At 53.2% G+C, this 26,360-nt stretch overlaps 1 protein-coding gene across 12 annotated transcripts in view; it reads left to right on the top strand.

Annotated features, from left to right (window-relative positions):
- The window catches only part of LOC144159717 (SLIT-ROBO Rho GTPase-activating protein 1-like), a 104,720-nt gene that overhangs the window by 35,423 nt on the left and 42,937 nt on the right, over nt 1–26,360 (top strand). For 11 of the 12 annotated variants that reach the window (XM_077691415.1, XM_077691409.1, XM_077691414.1 and 8 more), the window contains 5 exons: nt 16,724–16,948; nt 20,493–20,771; nt 22,128–22,352; nt 23,868–23,928; nt 23,997–24,074. In XM_077691415.1, the coding sequence (XP_077547541.1) occupies nt 16,724–16,948; nt 20,493–20,771; nt 22,128–22,352; nt 23,868–23,928; nt 23,997–24,074 (868 nt within the window). The remainder of the gene's footprint in view (nt 1–16,723; nt 16,949–20,492; nt 20,772–22,127; nt 22,353–23,867; nt 23,929–23,996; nt 24,075–26,360) is intronic. The other variant, XM_077691410.1, reaches the window with a different exon arrangement.

Genomic DNA, 26,360 nt, shown 5'->3' with positions numbered 1-26,360 from the left:
ACGCCCTCTGCAGGGCAAAGGCCTCTCCCATTAATCTCCAATTACCCCGGTAGTGTGCTGTGTACGCTGTGTAGCGTGTACGCCCGTTGCGAGGCCCCATGTATCGAAAGGCAGTGGACCCCCCCCCCCAAACAGGGTGGGGCAAGTGGACTGGCCTGCCATCTGTTGACTCAGTTCTCACTAGCACTCAAACACCGCAAGTCGTGCAGGGGAGCATGGAAACAGGAGTAAGCATTACCTATTGTCATCATCACCACCAGCCTATGTACGCCCTCTGCAGGGCAAAGGCCTCTCCCATTAATCTCCAATTACCCCGGTAGTGTGCTGTGTACGCTGTGTAGCGTGTACGCCCGTTGCGAGGCCCCATGTATCGAAAGGCAGTGGCCCCCCCCCCCCCAAACAGGGTGGGGCAAGTCGACTGGCCTGCCATCTGTTGACTCAGTTCTCACTAGCACTCAAACACCGCAAGTCGTGCAGGGGAGCATGGAAACAGGAGTAAGCATTACCTATTGTCATCATCACCACCAGCCTATGTACGCCCTCTGCAGGGCAAAGGCCTCTCCCATTAATCACCAATTACCCCGGTAGTGTGCTGTGTACGCTGTGTAGCGTGTACGCCCGTTGCGAGGCCCCATGTATCGAAAGGCAGTGGACCCCCCCCCCAAACAGGGTGGGGCAAGTGGACTGGCCTGCCATCTGTTGACTCAGTTCTCACTAGCACTCAAACACCGCAAGTCGTGCAGGGGAGCATGGAAACAGGAGTAAGCATTACCTATTGTCATCATCACCACCAGCCTATGTACGCCCTCTGCAGGGCAAAGGCCTCTCCCATTAATCTCCAATTACCCCGGTAGTGTGCTGTGTACGCTGTGTAGCGTGTACGCCCGTTGCGAGGCCCCATGTATCGAAAGGCAGTGGCCCCCCCCCCCCCCAAACAGGGTGGGGCAAGTGGACTGGCCTGCCATCTGTTGACTCAGTTCTCACTAGCACTCAAACACCGCAAGTCGTGCAGGGGAGCATGGAAACAGCGAGTAAGCATTACCTATTGTCATCATCACCACCAGCCTATGTACGCCCTCTGCAGGGCAAAGGCCTCTCCCATTAATCTCCAATTACCCCGGTAGTGTGCTGTGTACGCTGTGTAGCGTGTACGCCCGTTGCGAGGCCCCATGTATCGAAAGGCAGTGGGCCCCCCCCCCCCAAACAGGGTGGGGCAAGTCGACTGGCCTGCCATCTGTTGACTCAGTTCTCACTAGCACTCAAACACCGCAAGTCGTGCAGGGGAGCATGGAAACAGGAGTAAGCATTACCTATTGTCATCATCACCACCAGCCTATGTACGCCCTCTGCAGGGCAAAGGCCTCTCCCATTAATCTCCAATTACCCCGGTAGTGTGCTGTGTAGCGTGTACGCCCGTTGCGAGGCCCCATGTATCGAAAGGCAGTGGACCCCCCCCCCCCAAACAGGGTGGGGCAAGTGGACTGGCCTGCCATCTGTTGACTCAGTTCTCACTAGCACTCAAACACCGCAAGTCGTGCAGGGGAGCATGGAAACAGGAGTAAGCATTACCTATTGTCATCATCACCACCAGCCTATGTACGCCCTCTGCAGGGCAAAGGCCTCTCCCATTAATCTCCAATTACCCCGGTAGTGTGCTGTGTACGCTGTGTAGCGTGTACGCCCGTTGCGAGGCCCCATGTATCGAAAGGCAGTGGCCCCCCCCCCCCCCCAAACAGGGTGGGGCAAGTGGACTGGCCTGCCATCTGTTGACTCAGTTCTCACTAGCACTCAAACACCGCAAGTCGTGCAGGGGAGCATGGAAACAGGAGTAAGCATTACCTATTGTCATCATCACCACCAGCCTATGTACGCCCTCTGCAGGGCAAAGGCCTCTCCCATTAATCTCCAATTACCCCGGTAGTGTGCTGTGTACGCTGTGTAGCGTGTACGCCCGTTGCGAGGCCCCATGTATCGAAAGGCAGTGGACCCCCCCCCCCAAACAGGGTGGGGCAAGTGGACTGGCCTGCCATCTGTTGACTCAGTTCTCACTAGCACTCAAACACCGCAAGTCGTGCAGGGGAGCATGGAAACAGGAGTAAGCATTACCTATTGTCATCATCACCACCAGCCTATGTACGCCCTCTGCAGGGCAAAGGCCTCTCCCATTAATCTCCAATTACCCCGGTAGTGTGCTGTGTACGCTGTGTAGCGTGTACGCCCGTTGCGAGGCCCCATGTATCGAAAGGCAGTGGACCCCCCCCTCCAAACAGGGTGGGGCAAGTGGACTGGCCTGCCATCTGTTGACTCAGTTCTCACTAGCACTCAAACACCGCAAGTCGTGCAGGGGAGCATGGAAACAGGAGTAAGCATTACCTATTGTCATCATCACCACCAGCCTATGTACGCCCTCTGCAGGGCAAAGGCCTCTCCCATTAATCTCCAATTACCCCGGTAGTGTGCTGTGTACGCTGTGTAGCGTGTACGCCCGTTGCGAGGCCCCATGTATCGAAAGGCAGTGGCCCCCCCCCCCAAATAGGGTGGGGCAAGTGGACTGGCCTGCCATCTGTTGACTCAGTTCTCACTAGCACTCAAACACCGCAAGTCGTGCAGGGGAGCATGGAAACAGGAGTAAGCATTACCTATTGTCATCATCACCACCAGCCTATGTACGCCCTCTGCAGGGCAAAGGCCTCTCCCATTAATCTCCAATTACCCCGGTAGTGTGCTGTGTACGCTGTGTAGCGTGTACGCCTGTTGCGTGGCCCCATGTATCGAAAGGCAGTGGACCCCCTCCCCCCAAACAGGGTGGGGCAAGTCGACTGGCCTGCCATCTGTTGACTCAGTTCTCACTAGCACTCAAACACCGCAAGTCGTGCAGGGGAGCATGGAAACAGGAGTAAGCATTACCTATTGTCATCATCACCACCAGCCTATGTACGCCCTCTGCAGGGCAAAGGCCTCTCCCATTAATCTCCAATTACCCCGGTAGTGTGCTGTGTACACTGTGTAGCGTGTACGCCTGTTGCGAGGCCCCATGTATCGAAAGGCAGTGGGCCCCCCCCAAACAGGGTGGGGCAAGTCGACTGGCCTGCCATCTGTTGACTCAGTTCTCACTAGCACTCAAACACCGCAAGTCCTGCAGGGGAGCATGGAAACAGGAGTAAGCATTACCTATTGTCATCATCACCACCAGCCTATGTACGCCCTCTGCAGGGCAAAGGCCTCTCCCATTAATCTCCAATTACCCCGGTCCTGTGCTGTGTACGCTGTGTAGCGTGTGTTGAGGAAAGAGGACGAGGAAGGACATAGGATTATCACCATCATCGGTTAGAGAGGAAGAAGTGGGAATAAATAGCGTTCTGAGCGGTGCCATGGCCCGGGGCCCAGTTCCTCAACATTTGGTGCCGTGAAACCCGGGAGGAACGGCCCAGTGGACTACATGACGGCGCAGCGCACCTTCAAGGCTTGCAAGGCCTGGGAAACTCCTGGTTGGGATACTTTGTGATCTCTTCATCTCGGAGGCCTTGCCCTTGGGCAGCGCCCGCCATGGCCGGCTGCTCGACGCTCCACACCACCTACACTGAACCCGGAGACGACGCAGAGGGCGCGGGCCAACTGCTACGGCTCAGAGATACCCTCCGAGTACAGATTTCCGACCTGGGGCGGTATTCTCGAGTTTTGTCCCTTTTGCGTCTCTTTCAAAAGCGTCCCTTTTGGCAAGCCCTGATTGGCTAAAAGCAAACAACCGGAAGTGACGTAACGCAAGCGCGGTAAACCTACTGCCAACGCTCATTGCTTAACCGGAAGTACGTCACGAGAAAGGGGCGCAAAAGGGACGTTTTCAAAAGGGACAGTTACGAGAATACCGCCCCTGGTCAAGGCGGCAGACCATGCATTGGAGCAGCGCCCTGTGAGACCAGGTACGCTGAAAACCCTTTACGAATCCGCACAGCAAAAACAGATCACCCTCGTACAGCTCGACAATCAGGTCAGGAACCTATTGGACATTGATGACTACACAAAGGAATATGAAGAATCTGATTTATACCTCGGAATGATTTTTCGAATTATTTTCCTGCTTCGAGACACGTTAACAAAAAATGGCTACGTTTGTACAACCCCGCAAGACAGCAAAGGCAAGATTTCGTGTAGACCCCCTGAAATCGTCACTAAAGGTGGATCCCTCCGAATGACACGCAGCGTTCCACTCGCCTCTTCAGTTACCTTTGTAGAACCCTTTGTCCCTGCCAACGAATCGCTGACAGGAGCGACCCTGGAGGCACCCACTAAGTCTTCGGTATGCGTCGCAAACTCAGCGTCTTGTGTCGCTCTGAAGCCGCTGAGCGAGCGCATACCACAGGGAAATGAAGAGGCCGACAATCTAGGAACAGAACCCGTCGAGTGTGTGAAGGAGCATTCAGCTCTGGCTCCACTGGATGGGAAAGGATCCCTCGTGAACACCGCGTCAAATCATCGCAGGACAGAAAAGCTTAATCGCAGGGACAGAAGACAACGTAGGACTGGCCGACTTGAGGTTCAGACGGTAACCACAGCTGAATCCAAACAACGAAAAGGGCACTCATTCCCTCGAAGGAGTGGGATGTCGGCTGCTGCTTACTTTTACCGAAGGAAACGGCGACCGAATAACCAGGAACCGAGCGGGAGGCGACAAGGATGGCGACCGAGACACCGGGTACCCCAGTCAACCTGGTGTTGCAAGAAACATGGCCCCAGGATAGCCCACTATTTGGCCGATACCGCCGGACAGAGCTTTGATGGGTTTCCGTTGCCCGCGTTCAACAGAGCAGTTACTAGGAAGCGACACCACAGCTCAAAGCATCGTTGGAGAAGGAAGTGACGGACGAACTGAGACCGACCGGACGAAACGATCACAACTAGAATGCTGAACTGGCCCTCATTTAGTTTAATGGTGTTTCCTCTACAGATTCTCTGAATGTCTGCACAAGAACCGTTGTCGCGGGCGGGAGTATGTTAAGGAAAGAGGACGAGGAAGGACATAGGATTATCACCATCATCGGTTAGAGAGGAAGAAGTGGGAATAAATAGCGTTCTGAGCGGTGCCATGGCCCGGGGCCCAGTTCCTCAACATTTGGTGCAGAATGTCGCGGATAGCGGCGTAAGAAATGAGCCCGACAGCCGGTCGCCCGTTCGATGCGCTGATCACGAACCAGCTGCCCCGAGCACGAGGCGCGAGCTATGCCCGTACCCGCGTGCCCGTGCAGCCCTGCCTCTTTTATTCATTATCCACAACACACTCCCCCCGCCACCAAGGTGCGCATGTGGCTTCCAAAGGGAGAACAAATGTACCCATGAACGATGGCTGAAAAAGGCAGTCAGAGGCGCACTGCGAATTTCAGCAGGGGAGAAACGGAACGAGTCACAGGGAAGGAAAGGTACTTGTAGAGACCATCGTGAACATGCCTGCACCCTGAGTCCGCCGACACAATGAGGATGCGCCGGCAAACGGGAGGCAGGACGCAAACGTAGACCAAGGGGTTCATAACCTGTCGCCTAGTCATCCTTATCCCATCGCACCACGGGAACAGATCCGTCACTATCATCTTACTCAGCTTGTGGTGGCCAGATTCTTTTGATCCTGCCTACAAACATCCCTTCATCATCCTAATTGGGTGATCTTGGTGTGGCTGATGGCAACGGAGCAACGAGGTAGATCTGGTAATGGCTGGCAGCAAGGTGATACCCGGTGTCTTGTCGCCTCCTGGTTCACCGCCGCCACCAGGATCGTACGGGAATTCGTACGGCATCCGAAGTGCCAGGGTGACCACGCAGTAGCCAACCGCGAGCGCGCTCACCAAACGTAGACTACACGAACGATGTCCGGGAACTCCGTGTCCCGTCTGGTCACCCCCTAGCCGTCCGTAGCCACCAGGATCATAGGTCAATTTGCTGTTCTGGCGGCCCAGTCTTCGGTTAACGGGCGCAGTCGTATGCCCCTTCCAGGCACGTGCTTCGCCAGTACAGGGCAGCATGACTGGCAGCAGGACACCAGTGATCACTCCTTGTCGTGAGTTGCACAGATCCTGATCATGAGCTGCGCAACCGTGGGTCCGGAACGGTGATCGTGGCAGTGGATGGTGTGGCTCCCAGGAGCTTCCAATGGGGCCGCCAAGCGCGGCAGTTGAAGCTTCCCGGTTGCCGTTCACGAGCTCGCCGCAACCAGGGTCACCTGACCGTTCGGGAGATCCAACTCGGAAGGCCAGTGCGCCGATTAGAGTCGGGAACAACAGGAAACGCTGACGCCAGCCCAAATTCAAACGGAGAAGCCACCGCCCGAAGCCACCCTGCCACCGTCGTGCAAGTGAGAATGGCGCCCGCTCACGATGCCCAAGAACCACGTGCTCACTCCGCAAGGAACCCCCACGATCGGCAGCGATGTCCGATGCGTCGAGGAGCATCACTCTGGACGGGTCCGCATCACCGTACATCGTGGTCATGGGGTCCTTGGAGAGGTCAGTTCCGTGGCCGTCCTGGACGACGACGCAGTCACCGCTGGGCGGGTGGCTGGGTACACCCAGTTGTGCCTCAATAAAATCGGTCGTGCTCTCCGCTCGCCTCCCTGACGGATCAGACTCGTCGACAGCTGTGAGGACGTTCCGACGGTCAGGAACGCACGGCTCACACGCCACGAGAACGTTCGCCATCTTGTCAGACTCTGCGGTCATCCCGCTGTCACCGGAGGGCGCCGCGGTGTTGCCGTGCCGGATCACGGCGGAGTAATCGCTGGGCGCTCCGGTGCTCCGAGCAGCAAGTGGCGAAGGAGCAGCAGAGGGTCTGGCGAAGCACACCAGTGTACGGATCGTGACGACCTTTTCGTCGTACTCGTAGCTATTGAATAAATCGGCCTCAAGGTCGTCCAAATCAATGGTCTCCTCATATATGCGCTTATCTAGGGACTTCAACTCCTCGTAGCTGCTGTTGACAGCGTGCAGGTGCGAACGGATCTGGCAGGTCGACGAGAGGGGATCCTACAGTAGCAATTGAATGGTAGCTACGCCCTTTGTGACGGCTTCCCTCACAGTGTCACGGTGGCGGCGAAGCTCCTCCATGGCAGACGGCGCGAACGCAGCCGATCGGGTGTCCTAGGCACGAGCACGAGCGGCAGACAGGTTTCGATGACGAGGCTCGCAGAATTGGGTAGCTTCCAAGGAACAGCCTAGCGTCCTCGAAGACTGCGCCGCATCAGGTCAGGTCTGCTCGTGGGTTGTCTCCCGGGTTTAACGGCACCAGAATGTCGCGGATAGCGGCGTAAGAAATGAGCCCGACAGCCGGTCGCCCGTTCGATGCGCTGATCACGAACCAGCTGCCCCGAGCACGAGGCGCGAGCTATGCCCGTACCCGCGTGCCCGTGCAGCCCTGCCTCTTTTATTCATTATCCACAACAGCGTGTACGCCCGTTGCGAGGCCCCATGTATCGAAAGGCAGTGGCCCCCCCCCCCCCCCCCCAAACAGGGTGGGGCAAGTCGACTGGCCTGCCATCTGTTGACTCAGTTCTCACTAGCACTCGAACACCGCAAGTCGTGCAGGGGAGCATGGAAACAGGAGTAAACATTACCTATTGTCATCATCACCACCAGCCTATGTACGCCCTCTGCAGGGCAAAGGCCTCTCCCATTAATCTCCAATTACCCCGGTCCTGTTCTGTGTACGCTGTGTAGCGTGTACGCCCGTTGCGAGGTCCAATATATCGAAAGGCAGTGCCCCCCCCCCCCCCCCCAAACAGGGTGGGGCAAGTCGACTGGCCTGCCATTTGTTGACTCAGTTCTCACTAGCACTCAAACACCGCAAGTCGTGCAGGGGAGCATGGAAACAGGAGTAAACATTACCTATTGTCATCATCACCACCAGCCTATGTACGCCCTCTGCAGGGCAAAGGCCTCTCCCATTAATCTCCAATTACCCCGGTCCTGTTCTGTGTACGCTGTGTAGCGTGTACGCCCGTTGCGAGGTCCAATATATCGAAAGGCAGTGGCCCCCCCCCCCCCAAACAGGGTGGGGCAAGTCGACTGGCCTGCCATCTTTTGACACAGTTCTCACTAGCACTCAAACACCGCAAGTCGTGCAGGGGAGCATGGAAACAGGAGTAAACATTACCTATTGTCATCATCACCACCAGCCTATGTACGCCCTCTGCAGGGCAAAGGCCTCTCCCATTAATCTCCAATTATTTATTTATTTACCGTATTTTCCGGTGTATAAGTCGCGGTATTTTTCTGAAATTTTCGTTGGTGCGTCTTATCCACCGGTGCGACTCATGTATGGAATAAATCTGGTTCGCGGCTGCCGCGCGTGGCCAGCGCACATTGAGACACACCTGTGTGGTGTAAATCAATCCCATGTCCACCGGTACGGCATTTCTCATAGCCCATATGTCGCTTCGGGACATTGCACCAAAGAATTTGCAGCTTTTTCTAGTCAAAAAGAATGATAATGGCCTGCGACAACCACGCGCCACTTTAGGCCATGCGCAGTAACTACGGTTCAGAATAAATTCGAAGTAAGATCAAACTGGGTTGCAAAAACAAAATAGAAACTTCCGTCCGCCATGACACCTTTATTGCGCTGATTTACGACAGCACGCAAGAGACGCGCGACTTTTGGAGACGTGGCCAAATGGGTCTCCGACTCTTGGGACTCCATTTCTACAAAAACAGTTGTAGCCCGGTTGATATAGGCCGGAGTAATCCGGTCCGCGAGTGGTAACGATGTTGGCGAAGAAGACATCAGAGAGTCGGAGGACGACAGTGATGCCCCGGTGGAACTCCCACTGAAGATATTGAATTATTTGTTAGCGAGTCTGAGGAAAAAGACTTCGATGGTTTTGCCTAAACGCCGTCTCTATATGCCACCTATGTGTATTAATAAACCATTTTTGAGAAGTTAGTTTTGTCTAGACTTTAGATGTTATATGCCCGTGTCCATGGGCGGCGGCCGCCGCAACCATGTACTTTCGCTGCACTTTCTAACGATCTGATTCACTATGAGTTTACCTAATGAACAAGTGTGTCTTATATACCGGTGCGACTCATATACGTTTTTTTCGAAAAAACTGTCATTTTGAGGGGGGTGCGACTTATCCAAAGGTGCGACTTATAGACCGGAAAATACGGTATTTATTTATTTAGGAATACTGCAGGCCAATTTTTTGGCCCTGGCAGGAGGGGCATTACATAAACAATGACAAACAGTATTAATTCAAAAAGTATCACAGTGGAATACGCTAGTACAATGGGCAGACATAATGCCAAAACAAAAACAGGTAACAGAATTATCGCCTTGATAAAATGCAGAACACAAAACGCACAAACCATAACATAATAAACCAAGATGAAAAAAGAAAACAGCATAAAATGTAATAGCACCTTAATAACCACAAAATAGCATGCACCGCCAGAACTACGGTTTCTACAGATCACTAAAGAAGCGTTCCAACTCTTGTAAAAAATTGTTGTAATTGACAACATTTGGTGGCAAGTCATTCCATTCACTCACCGTTCTGGGAAAGAAACTATACTTATATGAATTAGTCTTCGCAAAAATAGGGGTTAGGGCATGTTTAGCAGTGTGCCTTGTTTTTCGTGTCAGAGCAGGTTGGATAAGATTCGTCTCGTTTAGAGCAATTTTTCCTGAAAGAAACTTGTTTTTTCCTGAAAGCAATTTTTCCTGAAAGTAAAATTACCCCGGTCCTGTTCTGTGTACGCTGTGTAGCGTGTACGCCCGTTGCGAGGTCCAATATATCGAAAGGCAGTGGCCCCCCCCCCCCCCCAAACAGGGTGGGGCAAGTCGACTGGCCTGCCATCTTTTGACACAGTTCTCACTAGCACTCAAACACCGCAAGTCGTGCAGGGGAGCATGGAAACAGGAGTAAACATTACCTATTGTCATCATCACCACCAGCCTATGTACGCCCTCTGCAGGGCAAAGGCCTCTCCCATTAATCTCAAATTACTCCGGTCCTGTTCTGTGTACGCTGTGTAGCGTGTACGCCCGTTGCGAGGTCCAATGTATCGAAAGGCAGTGGCCCCCCCCCCAAACAGGGTGGGGCAAGTCGACTGGCCTGCCATCTGTTGATTCAGTTCTCACTAGCACTCAAACACCGCAAGTCGTGCAGGGGAGCATGGAAACAGGAGTAAACATTACCTATTGTCATCATCACCACCAGCCTATGTACGCCCTCTGCAGGGCAAAGGCCTCTCCCATTAATCTCCAATTACCCCGGTCCTGTTCTGTGTACGCTGTGTAACGTGTACGCCCGTTGCGAGGTCCAATATATCGAAAGGCAGTGGCCCCCCCCCCCCCCCCAAACAGGGTGGGGCAAGTCGACTGGCCTGCCATCTGTTGACACAGTTCTCACCAGCACTGAAACACCGCAAGTCGTGCAGGGGAGCATGGAAACAGGAATAAACATTACCTATTGTCATCATCACCACCAGCATATGTACGCCCTCTGCAGGGCAAAGGCCTCTCCCATTAATCTCCAATTACCCCGGTCCTGTTCTGTGTACGCTGTGTAGCGTGTACGCCCGTTGCGAGGTCCAATATATCGAAAGGCAGTGTCCCCCCCCCCCCCCCCCCCAAACAGGGTGGGGCAAGTCGACTGGCCTGCCATCTGTTGACACAGTTCTCACTAGCACTCAAACACCGCAAGTCGTGCAGGGGAGCATGGAAACAGGAGTAAACATTACCTATTGTCATCATCACCACCAGCCTATGTACGCCCTCTGCAGGGCAAAGGCCTCTCCCAATAATCTCCAATTACCCCGGTCCTGTTCTGTGTACGCTGTGTAGCGTGTACGCCCGTTGCGAGGTCCAATATATCGAAAGGCAGTGCCCCCCCCCCCAAACAGGGTGGGGCAAGTCGACTGGCCTGCCATCTGTTGACACAGTTCTCACTAGCACTCAAACACCGCAAGTCGTGCAGGGGAGCATGGAAACAGGAGTAAACATTACCTGTTGTCATCATCACCACCAGCCTATGTACGCCCTCTGCAGGGCAAAGGCCTCTCCCATTAATCTCCAATTACCCCGGTCCCGTTCTGTGTACGCTGTGTAGCGTGTACGCCCGTTGCGAGGTCCAATATATCGAAAGGCAGTGGCCCCCCCCCCAAACAGGGTGGGGCAAGTCGACTGGCCTGCCATCTGTTGACACAGTTCTCACTAGCACTCAAACACCGCAAGTCGTGCAGGGGAGCATGGAAACAGGAGTAAACATTACCTATTGTCATCATCACCACCAGCCTATGTACGCCCTCTGCAGGGCAAAGGCCTCTCCCATTAATCTCCAATTACCCCGGTCCTGTTCTGTGTACGCTGTGTAGCGTGTACGCCCGTTGCGAGGTCCAATATATCGAAAGGCAGTGGCCCCCCCCCCCAAACAGGGTGGGGCAAGTCGACTGGCCTGCCATCTGTTGACACAGTTCTCACTAGCACTCAAACACCGCAAGTCGTGCAGGGGAGCATGGAAACAGGAGTAAACATTACCTATTGTCATCATCACCACCAGCCTATGTACGCCCTCTGCAGGGCAAAGGCCTCTCCCATTAATCTCCAATTACCCCGGTCCTGTTCTGTGTACGCTGTGTAGCGTGTACGCCCGTTGCGAGGTCCAATATATCGAAAGGCAGTGGCCCCCTCCCCCCCAAACAGGGTGGGGCAAGTCGACTGGCCTGCCATCTGTTGACTCAGTTCTCACTAGCACTCAAACACCGCAAGTCGTGCAGGGGAGGATGGAAACAGGAGTAAACATTACCTATTGTCATCATCACCACCAGCCTATGTACGCCCTCTGCAGGGCAAAGGCCTCTCCCATTAATCTCCAATTACCCCGGTCCTGTTCTGTGTACGCTGTGTAGCGTGTACGCCCGTTGCGAGGTCCAATATATCGAAAGGCAGTGGGCCCCCCCGCCCCCCAAACAGGGTGGGGCAAGTCGACTGGCCTGCCATCTGTTGACACAGTTCTCACTAGCACTCAAACACCGCAAGTCGTGCAGGGGAGCATGGAAACAGGAGTAAACATTACCTATTGTCATCATCACCACCAGCCTATCTATGCCCTCTGCAGGGCAAAGGCCTCTCCCATTAATCTCCAATTACCCCGGTCCTGTTCTGTGTACGCTGTGTAGCGTCAGAGTCCTTCAATGCTTTACTGGTCACGAAACTGCTCCTTAACTCAATGGGAGAGCTTCATATGCTGCGTTTGGCCGCCGCGCGGTGGCGCCACCCTCTCACTGAGGTCACTCCTCGGGCGGCGTTGCGCTGGCTCGAACGGCGGAGCCGCGGCGAGTTGTTTGTTTTGTGCGGGAAAAAAAATGTAATATGTGCATATCGCGCTCTTGTGATGCGACTTAATTAGTTCAACGACGATGCCGAACATGTGTTGCGTCCCGGGATGTCGTTCCTTGTAAAAACGATACCACAGAAAATGTTTCCTTGTTCTGTTGACCGAGCGACGGGCAGCTGCATGAGAATTGGAGGCGCGCCATTCCAAGGCAAGCAACGGGAGATTTCAGCTTGGATTATAAGTGTGCGACAGTGTGTGTAAATGCATGTGTGTGAGAATGGAAAAAGCAATGTACCATTTTGAGAGCATCGTGGACCTAGAATTGTACAAGGCTAACTTAAAGCCGGATTTTTGTCATATCAGTCAGGTTGTAGCGGTGCTTCGTTACCTGTTTGCAAACTTGTATTACATTGCGCTCAGGCTCGCGTGTAAAAGAGCTTTGGGACGTCCTTGTGCTTTTACTTTTCATATTTCCGCGAATTATCCCTTAGGGTTCGTTTTGTTTGTTTTGTAACCGCGCGTGGCCGATTCCGGTTTCTTATGTGGCGTTTCAACCGGAGCGCCCATTTGCTCTGTTTGTCGCACGTCCCGTCGGGCAATATTGATATGGAAAGGATGCCACCTTGTCGCTAACTTGATTTTTTGTTTCTTCGACAATGTTCTCGATTTTATTTCCATGGATCTGAAATTAATAACGTTCCGAGAGTAATGCATGCATAGCAAACGCCGCGCAACTCACTTTATCGACGTTCATCTCTGCACGTCACACTGCGGACTGCTTCTTCGACGTTTGCGTTTCATTCTAGTCTTTTGTAGTGCAGGAGATCGCTAGCTGGCTGCGTTCAGAAAAGCTTTGCTTCGTTCTTGGCTACGCGGAAACATTCTGTTTCCTCCGTGTGCTGCACATCGCAGCGCGAAAAAATAAATTTTTGTACGCTGGACCACGCTCTTTTGTCTCCCTTCGTAAAATAATCTTTTTGTTGCGTGTGATAAAATCAGTTTTATCGTTCTTTTTTCGCTTCCTGTTTTTCTAGTATTGCAAAGCGTGGATGCAGAAAGACACATGGTGCAACATATACCTCTTCGTGTGTTGATCCTTCGTGTTTCTTCAGCGTTTTTAGATGTTCTCAAGTATGTACCCACTCATCGAAACGACAATACTATTGGGCTACCTCTTTTAGCGTTCTGTGCATTCCAGAGCAGCAATCAACGGATTCATTAAGCGTAGTCTGAACGACGCGTACTTGGTTTCTTTCAGTTTTTTTATTGTATTATCGATAGGCCCGCAGCAGTCCGTGACTACACAGCTACCGTATATGTGGTAATTACAACTTTGCCTTAAGAAAAGAAGCAAAATAGATTTTAAAATCCGTAAACACGACGGCGCAGCGCTTGGGCCAGAGCACACAGAAGCCGTTGCCGTTCGCGGCCGAAGTCTACGGTAATTTACTTCGAAAAACAAAACCCCATTGAAGGCAGGTGATATACACAATGACTGGACTATTCATCGCTAACTACTACAAAAAAAACACTTAATCAGCGCGCAGACACCAAAAGCAGCAAGCGTTTGCACGCCAAGAGCTGGCCACTACGCCGCACGCGCGGCGGCTGGATGACCTTCGTGCGGCGGTGGCGCCTGTAGTGGCGCGCGCGGTCCCTATATGAAACGAGCGCCGAAGTTTCGTGACCAGTAAAGCATTGAAGGACTCTGGTAGCGTGTACGCCCGTTGCGAGGTCCAATATATCGAAAGGCAGTGGGCCCCCCCGCCCCCCAAACAGGGTGGGGCAAGTCGACTGGCCTGCCATCTGTTGACACAGTTCTCACTAGCACTCAAACACCGCAAGTCGTGCAGGGGAGCATGGAAACAGGAGTAAACATTACCTATTGTCATCATCACCACCAGCCTATGTACGCCCTCTGCAGGGCAAAGGCCTCTCCCATTAATCTCCAATTACCCCGGTCCTGTTCTGTGTACGCTGTGTAGCGTGTACGCCCGTTGCGAGGTCCAATATATCGAAAGGCAGTGGCCCCCTCCCCCCCAAACAGGGTGGGGCAAGTCGACTGGCCTGCCATCTGTTGACTCAGTTCTCACTAGCACTCAAACACCGCAAGTCGTGCAGGGGAGGATGGAAACAGGAGTAAACATTACCTATTGTCATCATCACCACCAGCCTATGTACGCCCTCTGCAGGGCAAAGGCCTCTCCCATTAATCTCCAATTACCCCGGTCCTGTTCTGTGTACGCTGTGTAGCGTGTACGCCCGTTGCGAGGTCCAATATATCGAAAGGCAGTGGGCCCCCCCCCCCCCCAAACAGGGTGGGGCAAGTCGACTGGCCTGCCATCTGTTGACACAGTTCTCACTAGCACTCAAACACCGCAAGTCGTGCAGGGGAGCATGGAAACAGGAGTAAACATTACCTATTGTCATCATCACCACCAGCCTATGTACGCCCTCTGCAGGGCAAAGGCCTCTCCCATTAATCTCCAATTACCCCGGTCCTGCGCTAACTGCGACCAATTTATCCCCGCAAACTTCTTGGTCTCGTCTACCCATCTAACTTTCTGCCGTCCCCTGCTACGCTTGCCTTCTCTAGGGAGCTCCTCTGTTACCCTTATGGCGAATTCCATTGGGCGAACAGGAGCAAGTGGAGCGAGCAGCCAGAGCAGCACACGGGAGTAACGGGGACGTGTGCTTTCGTTCCGCGAATGAAACATTCGCGCTGCTCCGGGAGCAGTGAAAAGAAGGGGAGGGCGAGATGTCAAGAGTCATGTGACCAAACGTTTCCTGCGCTCGCTTCCCGGAGCATTTCGCGCGCTCGTGATGTCCGCACGCAGTTATTCCTCGCCAGTTTTGCCAGATACGTGCCGGTGGTTTTGTGGCTGCCTTCCGCATGGCGACGGATGAAGAAGCCGAACGGATGTTCATGTTCATGATAAAGGGGTCACCATTGTGTCTCCCAAAAATTCGCTGCGAACGATAACAGCGTCCGCCGTCTTTTCCAGATACGACTCTACCTTCGGTCACTGCTCCGGCGGGGTGAACAGGTGCTCGAACATAAACTCATGCAATGTCAAATCGTCGTCGTCGTCGCTGCTGCTGCTGTCCGATGATGAGCTTGTGCTTGAATCTGTGGTGCTTTCATCATCTAAAAGTAGCAGCAATTCCTTGTGCAGACGGCCGCGCTTAGCTGCTGTCGTACGCACTGAGCGACTACCGCGGCTGCTGGATTCCGCCATTTTTCCTCCGCCACCCGGTGATAAAACCAGAAGTGACTTCCTCGGCGTTCCCTGTTACTCCGCCGCTGGCGACGGAGCACCGAGAACTGCTCTCGGCTGCTCTCGTCGCCAAAAAAGTGCTCCTCATCGACCAATGAAACACAACACCCCTGCTCCTGCCCGACCACTGGAAGACGCCAGAACTCGCGAGAGCACTTTGGGTGCAGTTAGAAGCGCTCCTGTTCGCCCAATGGAAAGCGCTATTAATGACCGGTGGTTGTCTTGCCTTCGCATTACATGCCCTGCCCACGTCCGTTTATTCTTAATTTCTACTAATATGTCCTTAACACGCGTTTGTTCCCTGACCCACTCCGCTCTCTTCTTGTCCCTTAATGTTACACCTGAGTCGTTCTCAGTTTAAGTTGAGCCCTCTTAGTGGGCCTCCAAGTTTCTGCCCCGTCAGTGAGTACTGGTAAGATGCAGCTGTCATACACTTTCTTCTTCAGTGCGTACCATGGCGCGAGCGTACATTGGAGGCGAAACGGCCCATTGCTGCGAGTGCGAGTGATCACAGTGGAAACCGAGGTGGACGGCGAAGCAACGTCATAGCTGCCACAGGGAAGGGCCTGGTAGACGACACAATGGTGGCCGTTGTGGTCACTAGATACGGTTTCAGAGTAGGGGCACTCGTTTCTCCTACGGCTCCGTGCCGCCGTCAGGGTCATTGGTCAGTTCGTATCACATGACATTTGTTTACACTGCAATGGTTCATGGGCGGCAGGCACCATTTCGTCGTTTATGTGTTTTAATAGGTCAGCTGTGGTAGTCTTAGCGTGTCCTCTCTGCTTTGTGGCTACGTGTGACCGGCATCGTTCTGAACGCGGATCAAAGGTGCCGCGCTTCGCAGCATTTCAGCTGCAGAAGTGTGTCCGAAGATGCTGGTTTGCTGCGTCTTGGGCAGTGTTTGCAAACGAGGCTGTAGAAGTGGCAACCTGGCCACGCCGATAGAGGCCAGGATGGTCGCCGTTGCTCACCTGCGTGCCTCAGTGGTGGTATTTAACTCTAGTGGCCGCCACAGTCCATTCCGGTGATGTGCACTGACATGCTGGCTCATGAGCCTGCACGCGAGTGAGCGGGTAGCGGCGGCAGCAGCCAGTGCAGCCCCTGGTGCGGTGCTGTGGTGCAGTGCATGGACTTTGGCTTCCACGTGTGCCTGTCGCGGGTGCTGCGGACGAGCTGCAGTGCGGAGGAGTGCTTGCAGCGGTCGCTGCAGCAGGGCTGCCAGGCACTGGCGCAGCGCATCGCCGACCTGGACTCGCGCGCCGACAAGCAGCGCTTCCTCGAGGGGCACCACAGCGCCTTCATGGTGCCCCGCCGCTTCGCCTTCCAGCCACACCGCGCCGACGCCGAGGTGGGTGGCGCAGCAGCTCTGCTTCTCCCCTCCTTGCCGGGCAGGGCTGCAGGGGGCCGGCCAGGTGGGGAGAGGTGAAGCTGTGTTTGCACGCGTTTTGTTCTGTGACCAACGGCAGTAGCCCTTGAGTGCCGCCTCCACTTTCTGCTGACAGGCAGGCTTGCCCCTTGCTTGCCCACTGTTTGCCCCAGGCTTTGGATGCATGGGGGTGCCTGTGGGGCGTTTATTGAGACAGCCATTGTTCCTCATTTTCTCCTTCAAGCACCTCAACAATAGGCACACGTCCAGCAGCCTCGTTCACTTGTAGGCCCCGCCTCGCAACGAATGGTGGCATTGTCACGAAGCACGTTTTTGCTCCACCTGTGTGCCTTAGCTTGCTCGTAATTGCCAGTGTACGGCCTTGCACGGCCACCTAGCGTGCAGGAGCGCATGGCGCTCACCACCGACCGAGCTTGTGGTAGCTTTTGGGAAGGACGGCGTGCAATTGCACCCAATTACACCCAAATTACGCCCAAGTTTTTGTGCTGCGTTATGGTGCATGCATGTTGCATTAATCCTGTACACCAATAAACGTACCTTTCGCAACGTGCAGCAGTCAAAGTAGATCGGCTTCATGAGGACCCAACGTGTATGCCATTATGACTCGCTGACTGCGCCCTGTTACATTCGAGTAGGTGTCCCAGAATCGGGCTCCGTTGCCTCCGTCATGCGAGGTAGCGCGGTGGTGTGTGGCCAGCAAAGGAGAAAACTACAAGAAGCCAAAGGCAAACTTAATTGGTTTACTGCATGGCAAGAGATGAGCCGAAGCAGCACAGGAACAACACCCTTTTGGCTGAGGTTACAGTACAGGATTCGAGCAGAGGGACAGCATTGATTGGCTGCTCCAAAACGAATGAATTTTGCGCTCGGAGGCATCCCACCTCGTGTGCGAGCAGTGAGCTCAGGTGGTTAGCATGAGTGCACGTGAGGGCTAATGGTGAGCGCGAGTGAGTGCGACTGGTCACAGCGGGGGGTGAGCGTGAGTGAAATCGAATGGTGACGAGGAGTGGTTAGTGTGAGCGCAACAGGTGAGGGCGACTTGTGAGTGCGAGTGGTGACAGGAAGTGGTGACTGTGAGCGTGAGTAAGTGCGAGGGTGTGTTGAGCATGGTTGAGTGTGAGTGAGTACAAGAGGCAAGGCGACTGGCGAGGGCGAGTGGTGAGTACAGGTGGTGGCGATCACAAGTGAGCGCAAGAGGTGAGGGCGACTGGTGAGCACAAGTGCGAGTGAGTGGCACCTAGTTTTGCCAAGGTATGTGCTGCACAGACGGGGCGGGGTGTTGTTTTCTGTGCATTGCAAATTCACCTACATCATCATTGTTACACCCCTGCTCTAGGGCATTTCAAAGGCCTAAAAACTGAATGTCATTTGACTCAAATGCCACCTTTTTGGGCTGCTAACGACGTCTTTCAAAGGCATTTGGTTGAAATGCTATTTGAGTTATAGGAGCACCACCAATGACCTTTGAGGCTCTCAAAAGCCTTTGGAATGCGAATGGCCGACTCTCGGGTGCAATTTCTGCGTGCCGTGCTATAAAAAGCCTTATTCACCGGCAAAACTTGGTTTTTAAAGTTCACGATCGTCATAATTTTTCTCTTGTTTTTGTTATCTATCACTCGGTCCGAGACTACGAGGTAAATTGGTACTCTTCACACCAGCAGTATGTAAAGAAAAAAAAACTGCCTGTTTTGTGCATGTTGTGTGCATGTTTGTAGGTTGTTGTCAATTTTATCAATAATAATTGTCCATGGTGAAAACCGCGCATGCATGATGAAGACAGAGAAGGGAAAACACAAACACGGCGTTGACTCGCAACTGAAGATTTTAATGAAGAAAAACAGCCATACTTATAGTGTACATCACCAAAAGCACACACAAGAAAGACAGATATAAAACCAGTTATAACTGACTACCATGTTAGGCGATAAACACAGCAGTCATGCACGATCAAGATATGCAACTTCTCTTTTAGAAAGGGCAACAGATGGACAACTGATACATTTTTCATGCTGCGTGGTGCACACGCCTCGATAATCTCTCGCATGAGTCTACCTCGGTGCTTGGCTAGAAATGTTGTGCCATACATACACACACATACGCTAGAATTGTTGTGCCATACACGCATACACGCACGTGTTGTCGTGTCCCTTGTTTTGATGGCACAACATTTCTAGCCAAGCACCGAGGTAGACTCATGCGAGAGATTATTGAGGCGCGTGCACCACGCAGCATGAAAAATGTACCAGTTGTCCATCTGTCGCCCTTTCTAAAAGAGAAGTTGCATATCTTGATCGTGCATGACTGCTGTGTCTATCGCCTAACGTGGTAGTCAGTTATAACTGCTTTTATATCTGTCTTTCTTGGGTGTGCTTTTGGTGATGTACACTATAAGTATGGCTGTTTTTCTTCATTAAAATTAGAGATGGGCGAATATAGATTTTGAGGTTTGAAGCGAATTCGAAGCGAATAGTGGTTTGGTCGAATAATTTCAAATCGAATAGTTCGAATAGTGCACATTGCAAATCACAAAGCAAATGAGCAACTTGTGACCTGACTAATGTACACAATTTTTTCTAATAATTAGAACTCACGTAGGCACAGCATTGTGTAAAACTATTACCAGTTGAACATTTATTGCAAAATCTTACACACAGCTTTCCTTTGCTGTATTCACAAGTTTACATGAAGAAATGCCTGTTGTGCCACATGCTCTAGGTGCAGCAGTTTCCGCCGGCTGCTCATTCACAAGTTTAAGCGCCGCCTAAAAGCTCCGCTAAAAAAAGAAGTATTGTAGCCACTAGTATCCTCGGCCGTAGCCAAGCAAAGCGCAAGTGGCTGGCCGCCATTTTGAATAGGCTCGCTTAGTGCGGCGTACTGCCGCACTGAGCGAGCCTATTCAAAATGGCGGCATGCCTATTCAAAATGGCGGCCTGTACAAGTCTGCTGGCTTGGTGCCGCTATGTTCGGAGCGGTGTCATTTCAGTGCCGCCTTTTTTTTTAACCTAAAGTGTGCTGGCGGCCGAGAGCTTCGTCGAACCCCTAGGCAAGACAGCAACTCGGCAGTGCCGGCACTGATAATAGAAATGGCCATGTTGGTGGGTTTTGAGCCAAGCCTGGGGTAACTCTCGGAAAGCTTGACCGAAAAGCTTGGCTTTTAGCTGCCTATTCGGGAGCATCGAATAATTCGAAAATATCGAATATCTGCATTCGAATCGAAGCGAATAACGAATAGAGAGCTATTCGATCGAATATTCGACAATACCGAATATTCGCCCATCCCTAATTAAAATCTTCAGTTGCGAGTCAACGCCGTGTTTGTGTTTTCGCCATGGACATCCACCAACTTTTGGCCCATTTCAACTCAAATTAAACTTTTTTTTGTCACATTACGAGAAAGAAACTGGGCAGCGGTGGCGACAAAGTGGAAACCTTCATTCAGCTGCCTCTGAGGGTGGTCGGGTAGACAGGCGGAAGAACTGCCCCCCGTGCCGTGCCCCCCCTGCAGCCGGTGCAGGTGAGCGTGGCCGAGCAGCCGCTGCTGGAGGAGGAGCTGGCGCAGCGGCTGGGCCAGCTGAGCCGGCGGCTGAGCTCTGTGTGCACGGAGAACGAGGAGACCTGGAAGACGCTGGAGACGGCCGAGGGCTCCCTGCTGGCCATGATGGCCGCCCGGGAGGCCGACTGCCGGCCCGCCTTCCTCGAGGGCCCCCGGCCCCCGCCCCAGCCCGAGACGCTGGCCCTCAAGCTGCGCGCCGACAAGCAGGAGACCGAGGACTTCTACCTCGAGGTGCCCCTTTTCCTACTTTCTCAAAACCAAATGCTTGTTTAGACACCTTCTCCTGGCAATATCACTTACTCGCATCCTTTTTCAGGTTTTTAAAACTTTTCAAACTGTGGACAGTACCGTTGGTGACTGATCATCTACTCACCGCAGAGTGCAGTCAACCACAGCTAAACACTGCATGTGTGCACACTGCACTAATTTTCCATTTTTAATTGCCAGAAAAAATAATTCCGGCGACAAAAAGTAAGCGAGCAATTAATTTTTCGATAGAAATTTGTGAGAGCAGCAATTTGATTCTTAAAAATGCCTCAATGGCAAACCCTGTGAGTGCACTGCAAGGCGCACTGAGAGGGCGCCACGGTCAACCGGTGTGCTGTTTTTTACGGGCTTTCATCGCTGCGGGGACACACCGTTCTGGTGCACACTGGCCCGGATGGCAGGCTAGCCAAATTTCTAGGGACTATAGCACCAGTCCCGGGCCAGGGTAGCACTTCGTATACACCAGTTGCAAAACTCTCCATAGGCCCATGTATGCAAAAGAGGTCTTCGGCGGGGTAAGTTGACTGGCCGGCCATTTGTCGTCGCAAAGTTGCAGAGTGCGTGCGGCTGCTGCTGTAAGTCATAATGGGGAAATTGTGAAAGCACAGGAAAACTTTGAATGTTTCCTAAATGAAAGGGGAGCTTTGGTTCATTAGGTAGCATTATTTAACAAAAGTTTGTTTCTTTGATTATGACATTTTAACGTGCCAACGCTACGCAGGCGATGAGGCGCACCGTAGTGGAGGGCTCCGGATTATTTTGGACCACCTGGGGATCTTTAACGCGTGCTGAAATCTCAAACACATTGGCGTTTTCGCTTTTCACCTCCATCAGAAAAGCAGTTGGGATTTTAACCCGCGTCCTTGGGCTCAGCAGTAAATGTTTATCAAAGTTCAGGCAAGGCTTGCGCCACCTGTATTCTGAAATGGAGCTTCGCAACCGGTGCACATTGAAGACCTCTGGTCTGGACCACAGACTGCCTGCGAACTGGGGGCAGTTAGCACCAGATTTCATCGTGGGCAGTCTGCGGACGGACTGGTAATTGAGGGGGCCCGCTGACGCTGAAGTGCGTAGGCCGTAGCATGCAGCATCTTTGGCAGACTTGAGCTCAAGTGCGAGTGCTGTAGGGAAAAAATGCCTGCAGGGAGGCGGCCGCCATTGCCTGTGCTCGAGTGCGACGGCGACAGCATTTGAAGGCCTGTGAACAAGAAACTGATGGCAGCAATCTGTGAAGGGCACGCTTTTGTCGGCTTTGAGCTGCTGTGTCTATCAAAGAGGGGCTGCGTGAGCCCTGGTGGTGGGGGGGGTTGCGCTGTGCAGAAGTTCCGGGCGTACAGCCTGGGCTGCAGCGTGGCGGCGCGGCTGGAGGCCAAGGCGGAGCTGCTGCGGGCGGCCCTCCAGCACCGAGCGCCCCCCTCGGAGGAGCCCCCCCGGCCCCCGTCGCAGGCCCGCAAGAAGCGCATCGGCCGCCAGGCGCTCCGCTACCACCACGGCCCGGGGGCCCAGCCCAGGCTCTTTGAGGGCAGCCTGGAGGAGTACCTGGAGGTGCGTGGCTCTCCGCAGTCCCTCTTGCGCAAGTCAGGTGCAGCGTGCAATAGCGGCCCTCCCGAACCTACAGCCTTGTTGGGGGTTAGCACCACCTCAAGCGTGGAGCAAATTGTGAATGGTGAAACGGAATCAGTGGAGCTTGCCCGTGTGTTTTCAAGTGTGGAGCACTCTGGGGGCCGGGCTTGTCGTCGTTGCTCGTCCGCGGTCGTGCTATCTAGCCACCACAGTCACGCTGCACCCAAATAGACGCTGCCGAAGTGAAGTCTGCCGAAGAAAGAAACGATGCTTTCGAAATGGCGCAAGGGGAAGGCAAGCACAAAAAGAACGGCTCGTGCTGTTCCAGGCAGAATAAGACGCAAAAGATAAAGAAAAGGATGCGAGCTGTCCCTGGAGAAGGCGGGGCAATTGGATTGCACTGAACAAACCTCCGTTCAATTCATCAAGAGAGGAGTGAGTGTGAGGGGTGGTAGCGGTGAGCAAATACCGGCGCCACAGCCCGTTATGGCCAATCACCACTCTGCACTTCCGACGGCTTTCTCGTTGAGTGGAACAGCTTTCATTTGTTATTTTGTGGGACAAGTGTGCCGTTTGGTGCAGGAGGTTGCTGGAGCCTACGAGATTATTTCCCACACAGGCCCGTGTGCCAGCTACTCCTCTGTGTTCTAAAGAGACGCAGAAGTTGCATATTACTATAAGCAGGGTTGTTGAGGCCGACACAAATCCATCCAGCGTAGACAGAAAACCCCGAGCGCACATGAGCGTGTGCCTCGTGCCAGCCGCACGGCGTCCCTGTTGTGAGGTGCCGGTCACAACCTTTGCTCTATGGCTTTAACAAAAAGTAGAAGAAGCAGAATAGGAAGAAAAAAAAGACAGCTTGTAAGTGTGTGCCTCGCGGCAACCGCCTGGCTAGCAGAAGAAGGAACCGAGCGTGCCCCTCGTGAAGAGGGGCCGCTGCCCTGAAGGCATCCCTGTGGAGACAATCCACGCGTGGAGATGGCCACTGGACCAGCTGATGAAGTGCAGGTCTACTGACGCGAGGACACGCTGCCCAAGGGTATGCGCAGCTGCGCGGTTGGACGACGATTGCTACTGTACATCCTTAATGGTCTTTGCTTTGCAGTGCCGTCCAAAACGGCTTTGCACTGCTGGGGTCCGCTGCCAGTGCAAGGAGAAGCTGTAGGTCGACCTCCATCTCTGAGCTGTTTCTCCAGCCGTGCACTGCTAGTGCAAGCTGTGGCAGCTTTTGTGCGCTAATCGTGCGTGAGCAGCAGTGGCATCTCAAAGTGTGTGCACGTTTCTTCCTCCCGTCGTCTCTGCTTTGGCGTGAGAAAATATAGGCATTCTTTCGCGTCATGATCGCCAGTTGTTAGCCAGCGCTGTCTTGCTTGCATCTTGTCTGCATCCTTTTTTCTACTTCTTGTTCCACACTGTTCCAATAATGATGTGCCACCATGGCCAAGCCTACGCCTTAGCCTGCTGGGTGAACGGGGCGGCCCCTTGCGGTGTGTGCAGGCCACCAACCAGGAGGTGCCGCTGGTGATCCGTAGCTGCGTGCGGGTGATCAACCTGTACGGTGAGCGCTCCGCCGCTGGTTCGGCGCTTGTCCGGCGGCTGAGAGCCCCGCCCTGGCTGCCGTTTCAGGGCTGCACCACCAGGGCGTGTTCCGGGTGTCCGGCTCCCAGGTGGAGATCAACCACTTTCGCGACTGCTTCGAACGAGGTGCGCCCAGCTTAACCGAGGCTGCCCTGTCCGTCATTTCTCTTGATCTGCAAACAACCAGTTGCACCTGCAGGAGAACTTTTTTTGCGGGGTGTTAACGCGCCGAAGCTACACCTGGTCTATGAGGCACGCCGTAGTACGGGAAGCCTCCGGATGAATTTTGACCACGTGGGGATCTTTAACGGGCGCCGAATGCTCAAACACGGACGTTTTAACTTGTTACCTCCGTCTAAAATGCGGGCTTCTCTCTTTTTACTTTTTCATGCAAACTAAAGCAAAGCAAAAGCTGTCCTTGAAAGAGTAGTTTCGTGTCTCAAACAATGGAGGGGAAGCGCTGCACCACCAAGGTGCTCAAGAACACACCTCAGTCGGGCCCACTTGCAACCAGGGCTGCGCGTTTTGGAATGGTTCTGAGAAAATTCAGAAAAGCACTCGCGGGGAAAGTTTTCGGAAATGCAGATTTATACGACAAACACCGATTTGGAGGTCGTTGTGGAAAAAAATGGCAGTTGAAGTTTCAAGCAAAAAATGGCGCTCGAAGTTGAGACTGTGGAATGCCAGCATAGAGTTTCATACTAATATATACTAGAGGGAAATCTGGCACCACTGTCTAGGGGAGCCGCACTTCAGCGAGCGTGCCGTCATGTACCAGGCAGGCACGTTCCACTTGTCCTTGGCATGGCTCACGAACAGGCTGAAAAGTTGGCTTTGGCTGCAAAAATGCAACAATATTACTGCAGAAAATTAATCAAATTTGTTCTGGTATTATAAAATTAAAGCTCCCGAAAGATTTATTTGTCAGGGATTATTTAGAAGCTTCATGGAAGATGAACAAAAAAAAATATTACCCCTTTTGGCTTCAAGACGAAAAAGAAGCCATGTGGCTATCCAAGCCAAGGAGGCGAGGAACGTCGCTAGCTGCAATGGTGCCGCCCACGGCGGCCCGCGAATGCAACGCCAGATTTCCCTCTAGTATATATTAGTATGAAACTCTATGAATGCCAGGACCACTAATCGAGACCACCCCGCAGGGGCACCTTGTTCGTTCAAGGTGACGGTAGTGGCGACACCGCGGACCCCGAGCCCATGTGGGTTGGACCCACCCACGCTTTAGGCTGTGCGTGGCTTAGCCGTGTCCAGGGAAAAGGGGATCCTGGTGGCTGAGCCGACACCGAGGTTGTTGTGGACCTTAGGGCCCCTTGGTGGAGGCAACACGCCACTTTGGCCCTCGCTTCTTGTAGACGGCACCCCCGGACTGACCCGGCCGAGGGGGAATCAGCCAGTCGCCCTTTCCTGTCCCCCTCTCCACTCTTTCGCTTTCCTGTCTTCTTTCTCCATCTTTCCTGTCCTCTATTTTTTTCTGCTTTCCGATCTCCTCTTCCAGGCGGCAAGGGTTAACCCTGTGTGAATGGCCACCCTAGGTTTCTTTATGCAGGGTTATAGTGGCCACGTATGGCTAACGCAAGTTTGCGTTCCCGTGTTGGGCTCCGAGGTGGGTGGCCAGCATGGCTGCTGAATGTTTATTTGCTAGTTTATGGCTACGACAAAACCTCCTCATGATCGGGCTCGGAAACGAGTTCGCACCGCAGTAAGCTACCCTGTATCAAGGGTCCCATTCCAACTAAAAGAACAAAGCTTTCCAAGATTTCTTGTTATCGAATCGACCGACAGCCAGTGCCCCCTACGAAAGGCCTCGCCATTCGTAGTCGCTAAAGAACTGGAAGCTGTCCTCGGCGGTAAATGCAAAGCTACAAAGATGTCCTCTGGAGGTATCCTCATTGAATGCGAAAACAAAGCCCAGGCTGATGCAGTGTTTGCAATGCAAAGGTTAGCAAACCTAACTATAAAAGTATCGGCTCACCGAAGCCTAAACTCGTGCCAAGGAGTGATTTCAGATCCTGACCTCGCAGACCTCACGGAGGATGAAATCTTAGAGGGCCTGCAAGAGGAAAATGTTACTGCTGTCAGGCGTATCATGATCCGACGTAACGACATTGACATCCCCACTAATCACCTTGTATTGACTTTCAACTCCACCAAGCTTCCTGAATCCCTGAAACTTTGCTATGTAGTCCATCGAGTCCGTCCATACATCCCAAACCCACGCCGGTGCTTTAAGTGCCAGAGGTTTGGTCACACACTGCAGACCTGTCGGGGCAAAGAGACGTGCGCCAAGTGCGCGAGTACTGATCATCACGCGAACTCCTGCGCAGCGCAGGAAGTAAAGTGTGTCAATTGTGCAGGGCCACACCCTGCGTACTCACGAAAATGCCAGAAATTCCAAAA

This window comes from Haemaphysalis longicornis, unplaced genomic scaffold (genome assembly GCF_048455015.1).
Source record: "Haemaphysalis longicornis isolate Haplotype H1 unplaced genomic scaffold, Haemaphysalis longicornis Haplotype H1 scaffold_10, whole genome shotgun sequence".
Classification (NCBI taxonomy): Eukaryota; Metazoa; Arthropoda; class Arachnida; order Ixodida; family Ixodidae; genus Haemaphysalis; species Haemaphysalis longicornis.
This window is presented reverse-complemented; position numbering and strand designations above follow the sequence as displayed.